Here is a 7,951-nt window from a genome sequence, read left to right on the forward strand (position 1 = left end):
CAAGCAGAGAAAGTCAATTATCATATGATTTCACTTATTTGTGGAATATAAGGAATACCATGGAGGACATTAGAAGAAGGAAGAGAAAAATGAAGGGGGGGTAATCGGAGGGAGAGAGGAACCATGAGAGACTACGGACTCAGAGAAACAAACTGAGGGTTTTAGAAGGGAAGAGGAGGGGGGGATGGGTTATCCCGGTGATGGGTATTAAGGTGGGCACGTACTGCATGGAGCACTGGGTGTTATATGGAAACAATGAACCATGGAACACACATCAAAAATTAATGTTGTATCGTATGGTCACTAACATAACATAATAAAATAAAATAAAAAATTTTTAAAAATTATATATATATATATTTAAAACATCTCAATGTAGTAAATCTTTCATCCATTTTGAGTTTATTTTTGTGTATGGTGTAAGAAAGTGGTCGAGTTTCATTTCCCTGCATGTTGCTGTCCAGTTTTCTCAACACCATTTTTTGAAGAGACTGACTTTTCTCCATTGGATAATCTTTCCTGCTTTGTCAAAGATTAGTTGACCGTCAGTTGTGGATCCACTTCTGGGTTCTCTGTTCTGTTCCATTGATTTATGTGTCTGATTTTCTGCCAGTACCATACTGTCTTAATGACTACAGCTTTGTAATATAGCTTGAAATCTGGAATTGTGATGCCTCCAGTTTTGTTTTCTTTTTCAGAATTACTTTGGCTAGTCGGGATCTTTTGTGTTTCCATATAAATTTTAGGATTGTTTGTTCTAGCTCTGTGAAAAATGCTGCTGGTATTTTGATAGGGATTGCATTAAATGTGTATATTGTTTTTGGGGTAGTATACGCATTTTAACAATGTTTGTTCTTCCAACCTATGAGCATGGAATGCTTTTCCATTTCTTTGTGTCCTCTTCAATTTTTTTCATAAGTGTTCCATAGTTTTCAGAGTACAGATCCTTTACCACTTTAGGTAGGTTTATTCCTAGGTATCTTAATGATGCATATTCTATGGAACCCATACAAATTAAGAGACACACAGTAAACTCATTAGAACAATTGTCTGGTGGGGGAGGTATGGAGGAATGAGAGTGAAGAATGGAAATAGTTAATCAACCATTCCAAAAAAGCATCTGCATAGACCAATAATGAAATATGCCATGAAGTGAGGACTATGGTCTACTCAAATCTCTACTACTGGAATTTAAAAATAGGCCTTGGTGTCCTGGGTGCTGGGAGAGAATAGAAGACCTAAAAACAAAAGGGTTCTGGATCTCTGACTTGAGAAGATAAAAAGAATGTTAGACAAGGAGGCAGTTAAATCATTTTCTAAAGCAAACACCATGCTTAGACACCCAGGTAGTTACCATAGTTGAACAGGGCTGGGGCCATAGACTCACAGTCCTATTTCTGCAGAAGTTCCTAGAAGCAGGCCTCCAGCATCCCCAGACAAGCCCTTGCTCTTGCTCCCAGTGGAATGTATCAAAAAATAAAGTATAATGTGATTGATATTGACTCAGTCTGCTTTGGAGGAAAAATGGAGCTATGAAAGAATTGGGGGGAGGGTTTGTTTATTCCTCCTTCTCCCCTCTCTCTATTACTTTTCTTTCCTTAACATGCCCCGGTTATCTTGGTGTTTTTTTAATTTATTATAAACACAGAACATAGTAAAAAGCAATTAGCAATTCTATCAGTCAGTTCCACTTCCATTTGAAGTTACAAAAAAAAACTCAACTCAAACTTTGATAAGTGAAAAGGAGAATGTATTGGTTCATATAATTCAAAAGTCCTAGATGGAACTTGCAGGCAGTATTCAATTGGAGGCTCAAAGGGTATCATCAGAGTTGAGTGAATCTCTCAGTCTCTCAGCTTGCTTTTCTCTTTGCTGACTCCATTTTCGGGCAGACTGTTGGCATACAGTCACAAGATGGCTGCAGCATCTCAGCCTACACACTTCCAGGCTCAAATCTCAAGGTGTAGGGGGAGGGGGAACATGGAATGATGTCTCCCTGATGGCGGTTCACACAGGTGTCCTGAGATCTTCTCTGCCTTTGTTAACCCAGGTTGCATGCCCACTCACCATTGCCTAGTAATAGCCAAGTAGCATTCTTCACCCTCCAAGTCAAAAGCAGACCCTCTACCCCACCACAACCATAAGTAGTAAGAGTAGGCAGTGGGTAAATGCCCACATCAAAATCAGGGACTGTTGTAGAGGGTAGAATGTATACAAGGGAGTTAAACAATAAAAGTATCTGGGGGAATTTTCAACAAATTTTTAGTATTTACATTTATCATTCACTATTCATCAAAAGCTACACTCTTCCTGAAACAGAAGAAAACCTTCTCTTTGATCTCCTAGAGATAGTAAAGGAATCCAACAGATCACACTGCTCACTAAAGGACCTTCAATAACTTCCATAATCTCAGGGAGAGGGGGTCAACTCTTGAAGAAAAAGTCCTTGAAAAAGAAAACAAAAATACACATATTTTCTGCTCTTCTCTTTTGATGGAAACCATACACATGTAAAAATTAAATCAAAATAAGAATGCCTTAAAAAAGAATGACATATTGGGTTCTAAGTCCATAAGATTTCATAATTACATAATATTAATAATTACCATTTATTGAACACCTGCTATGTCAGGCAGAGTGCCAGACCATTGTATGTAATTCATTTAAGAACCTTGATGACCACGCAAATTATGCATTATAATCCTTACTTTAAAGATGAGGAAACAGGCTCAGGGAAGTTAGGAAATTTGCTCAATCACAGACCCGGTAACTGGAGGAGCCAGCATTTAGAGGCAAGTCTATACAGTTGCAACACTGTGCTCTCCACACTATCCCATGGATTTTGTGATCTTGATATTAATTATGGCTCTGATACTGTGACCACAGTGTTATTTGAATCCAATCATTTCATATACCTCAACTAAAAACTTCTTATAATTTGGAATTTCATGGAGAAAATAAAACATTTCTTAATTATTAATTCTATACTGTAAAAAGAACTGTAAACAGTTTTCTGTGAATTGCTGTAAACACAAATATATATTAACTGCTTCCAGAGTACACTTTGCAAGAGTAACTGATGTTCTGGTTAGAAAAATGATAGAATGGGGGCTCCTGGGTAGTTCAGCTGGTTGAGCATCTGATTCTTGATTTCAGCTCAGGTAATGATCTCAGGGTCTGAGACTGAGCCCCATGTCAGGTTCCACACTCAGCAGGAAGTCTGCTTGTCCTTCTCTCTCCCTCTCTCAAATAAATAAATAAAATCTTAAAAAAAAAAAAACGACGGAATGAGTTACAGAGGTAGAAACAGGGGGAAACAAACCATAAGAAACTCTTAATGATAGGGAACAAACTGAAGGTTGATAGAGGGAAGTGGGTGGGGAATGGGTTAGATGGATAATGAGTATTAAGGAGGACACTTGTGATGAGCACTGGATGTCATGTTTAACTGATGAATCACTAAATTCTACTCCTGAAATCAATATGACACTATATGTTAACCAACTAGAATTTAAATAAAAATTAAATAAATAAATAAATAAATAAATAAATAAATAAATAAATAAGAGGTAAAATCAAGGAAATATGGATTTAAATTATTAAACAAAAATTGAGGACAAAAACTTCCTCAATTTCTCAAGGACATCTGCAGAGAAGCAGAGAAGTCATCTTGACAAAACTGTAGACAAAATATATGGGCTCCAGAATGACACACTGATTTAATAATAAACAATGCCACAAAAAGTTGTCTGATCTAGCCCAGGGGACTTTGTTCCAAGTTATTCAGATATCCTAAAAAAAAGATAAATCCCCTGAAATTAATAATCTAAGAAACAGAAAATCTGGTCATATTCAGGCAATGCTGATAAAAAAGGAGGAATGTTGGTGGGGCAAGAGTCCACCTCTACTTCAACAAGATCACCATTGTTGTGAAAATCTAGGAAGTTAACAAGAAGAGTATCATTAGTCTCATAGTCATACTTTAAAGACTCTGGAGGCTTGGGTCTCAGTGACTCTTAGAGACATAAGGTACTTTAGAGTTCTTTTAAACTTTTTCTATAAGCAGAAATTGTAAATAATATGCCAGTATAACTCTAGAGTGGTTCTGATGTTCACTTCTGATCCCACCAGTTCCTAGTGATTAGACTATGCAGCCCTGCTGGTCCTGCAGCTAAGTCACATACACCACTCTGGGGCCTCCCCTGGCTATGCCTTTGTGAGAGAGGTGTGATTTAGTCAAAGTCTGGAGCTAGCTACACCAATATTTGTGGGGATTATCAATCAAGCATCTGCCTAATCTACAGAGTGTAGGTAGGAAATTATGATGGATGAATAAACAAGAGACTTGCAAGGTGGTGGTGGGGGGACTAAAGTCCAAGTTGACAAAAAGTGGGTGCAGAGCAGATGGAGGGGTCTTCAGGTACTAGAAGTTCAGATTCCCCCTCACCCATTCAACTACTGACCTTCAGCAGAAGGAATTTAAGGATGGAAGTTTCCCAGAGCTCAGGAATCAGCATCAGATCATCTGTGCTGATAATTTGTCTTTGATGCCTCTCAGTTATGATAACAAAGTCTCTGCTTGGTTCTTTGTCCGTGAGTGTCTCATGTTAGAAACTCTTCTTTATTTTTCTGTCTTCTCTACTTCCAAAATTAAAATCCTGGCCTGAAAGTTGAACCATAGGGTCCTGTCCTATTGTTGGTATCAACTTCCCATCACCTGCCCATCTAAATCTCCTATTCCTGGCTTCTTCATCATTGAGTTCTGTCCACCTGTCAGACCCTACTCTATTGAGATTACCTCTTCTGAACCTGTCTGTCTCCACTAGCTGCTTCCCAAGACTCTGGCCTATTGCTCCTTTTTCTTTGCCCTCCCTCAGTCTCCATGTTCAATGCATCATCAAGCTCTACTTCTGAATATCTCTTCCCTTCAATACCGATGACAATACCTTGGTCTGAAACCTCTTTATCTCCCCTCCTTTTTTCAAGTTGCCAAATCCTTGCCAGTATCAAAATCTATTCACCATTCATATTCTTAGTGGAGGTATTTTTACTAAATAAAAATCTGGTCCTGTCAGTTTTCTACTTAAAAACTCTTTAGTTGCTATCCAATATAAATAAGATAATATCCACATCATTTAGCATGGCTTTTGAGGCCTTTCCATATAGTCTTCCACTTCTACCTCCCTCTGTTTTCTCGCATACAATCCAAAAGTTCAATCTTTAAAGATCAGCTCATTGTCTGTAGTGTCATTTGCAAATATCTTCTCCCATTCTGTGGGTTGCCTCTTTGTTTTGTTGGCTATTTCCTTTGCTGTGCAGAAGCTTTTTATCTTGATGAAGTCCCAAAAGTTCATTTTTGCTTTTGCTTCACTAGCCTTTGGAGCTGTATCTTGAAAGAAGTTGCTGTGGCTGATGTCAAAGAGGTTACTGCCTATGTTCTCCTCTAGGATTTTGATGGATTTCTCTCTCACATTGAGGTCTTTCATCCACTTTGAGTTTATCTTTGTGTATGGTATAGGAGAACGGTCGAGTTTCATTCTTCTGTATATAGCAGTCCAATTTTCCCAGCACCACTTATTGAAAATCTGATTTCCAAGGTCTATAAAGAACTTCTCAAACTCAACACCCAAAAAACAAATAATCAAGTCAAAAAATGGGCAGAAGACATGAACAGACACTTCTCAAAAGAAGCATACAAATGGCTAACAGACACATGAAAAAATGTTCATCATCATTAGCCATCAGGGAAATTCAAATCAAAACCACATTGAGATACCACCTTACACCAGTCAGAAGGGCAAAAATTGACAGGGCAAGAAACAACAAATGTTGGAGAGGTTGTGGAGAAAGGGGAATCCTCTTGCACTATTGGTAAGAAAGCAAGTTGGTACAGCCACTTTGGAAAACAGTGTGGAGCTGCTTCAAAAAATTAAAAATAGAGCTATCCTATGACCCAGCAATTGCACTCCTGGGTATTTACCCCAAAGACACAGATGTAGTGAAATGAAGGGCCATATGCACCCCAATGTTCATAGCAGCAATGTCCACAATAGCCAAACTTGGAAAGAGCTGAGATGCCCTTCAACAGATGAATGGATAAAGAAGATACGGCCCATGGAATATTACTCAGCCATCAGAAAGGATGAATACCCAACTTTTACATGAACATGGATGGGACTGGAGGAGATTATGCTAAGTGAAATAAGTCAAGCAGAGAAAGCCAATTATCTTATGGTTTCACTTATTTGTGGAATATAAGGAATAGCATGGAGGACATTAGGAGAAGGAAGGGAAAAATGAAGGGGGGGGGAACTGTAGGGGGAGATGAACCATGAGAGACTATGGATTCTGAGAAACAAACAGATTTTAGAGGGGCAGGGGTTAGGGGAATGGGTTATCCCGGTGATGGGTATTAAGGAGGGCACATACTGCATGGAGCACTGGGTGTTATATGAAAACAATGAATCATGGAACACTACATCAAAAATTAATGATATACTGTATGGTGACTAACATAACATAATAAAATTAAATTAAATTTAAAAAAAGAAACAAGCAATAGACTGAAATAGACTGAAAGGCAACCTATAGAATGGCAACCTCTATCTAATAAGGGGTTAATATCAAAACTATATAGAGTTCATACAAGTTAAAAGCAAAAAAAAAAAAGCTAATAATCCAATTTAAAAATGGGCAAAGGATCTGAAGAGACATTTTTCCAAAAAAAGACATACAAATGGTCAACACGTACATGAAAGATGTTCAATATCACTATCAGAGAAATGCAAATCAAAACCACAAGCTATCACCTCACGAACCTTTTAGAATAGCTATTACCAAAAAGACAAGAGATAACAAATGTTAGTGAGGATGTGGAAAAAAGTGAACCTTCATATACTGTTGGTATGAAATTTAAATTGGCACAGCCACTATGGAAAACAACATGGTAGTCCCTCAAAAAATTAAATATGATCAAGGAACCCCACCCAATTCCTTGGAAATGAAATCAGTATCTCCAAGAAATATCTGCACTCCCATGTTCATTGAAGTATTATTTGTGATATCCAAGATATGGAAACAACCTAAATGTCCTTCAGCAGATGAATGGATTAAAAAAATGTGGTATAAACATATGATGGAATATTATTCAGCCATTAAAAAAAGAAGGAACTCCTGCCATTTTTTTTAAAGATTTTATTTATTTGACACAGGGAGAGAGAGAGAGCACAAGCAGGGGGAGTAGGAGAGGGGGAGGGAGAAGCAGGCTCCCCGCCGAGCAGGAAGCCCTATGCAGGGCCCGATCCCAGGATCCCAGGACCCCAGGACTGTGACCTGAGCTGAACCAGACGCCCAACCAACTGAGCCACCCAGGTGCCCTGAACTCCTTCCATTTGCAACAACATAGATGAACCTGGACATTATGCTAAGTGACATAAGTAAGACAAAGACAAATACTGTATAGTATCACTTATATGTGGAATCAAAAAAAGTCAATTTCATAGAAACAGAGCACAGAATGGCAGTTGCCAGGAGCTGGGGGGAGGGTGGTGGCAGGGAATGGGGAGATGTAGGTCAAAGGGTAAAAACTTTCAGTTATAAGAAGAGTAAGCTCTGAGTTACAGCATGGTGACTATAGTTAATAATATAGCATCATATACTTAAAAGTTGCTGAGAATAGATTGTAATTATTCTCACCACATATAAACAAGAGAAAATATGTGAGCTGATGGATGTGTTAATTATCTTGATGTGGGTAATCGTTCCATTTTTGTCAAATCATCACAGTATACAACTTAAATATATACAACCATCAACTATATTTGTCAATTATTCCTCAATAAAGTTGAGGGGAAAATTTAAAAATACAAGAGAATGAGTTGCTTCCTCACCTCTCTTTCTATAGTAATTTATAAATATCTTTATTATAACACATGTCACATTGTTTACATGT

The 7,951-nt window shown here is 38.0% G+C and overlaps 1 protein-coding gene across 1 annotated transcript in view; it reads left to right on the forward strand.

The window, feature by feature from the left end:
- The window catches only part of LOC112813306 (alpha/beta hydrolase domain-containing protein 17B-like), a 102,916-nt gene extending 95,673 nt beyond the window's left edge, over window positions 1-7,243 (forward strand). The window contains exon 4 of the mRNA XM_073888438.1: window positions 7,216-7,243. Coding sequence (XP_073744539.1) covers window positions 7,216-7,243 — 28 coding nt within the window. The remainder of the gene's footprint in view (window positions 1-7,215) is intronic.
- Window positions 7,244-7,951: the final 708 nt, after the last annotated feature.

The sequence above is a fragment of the Callorhinus ursinus genome, unplaced genomic scaffold, assembly GCF_003265705.2.
Source record: "Callorhinus ursinus isolate GAN/ISIS: 27379988/994484 unplaced genomic scaffold, GSC_fseal_2.0 scaffold90, whole genome shotgun sequence".
In the NCBI taxonomy this organism is placed as follows: domain Eukaryota; kingdom Metazoa; phylum Chordata; class Mammalia; order Carnivora; family Otariidae; genus Callorhinus; species Callorhinus ursinus.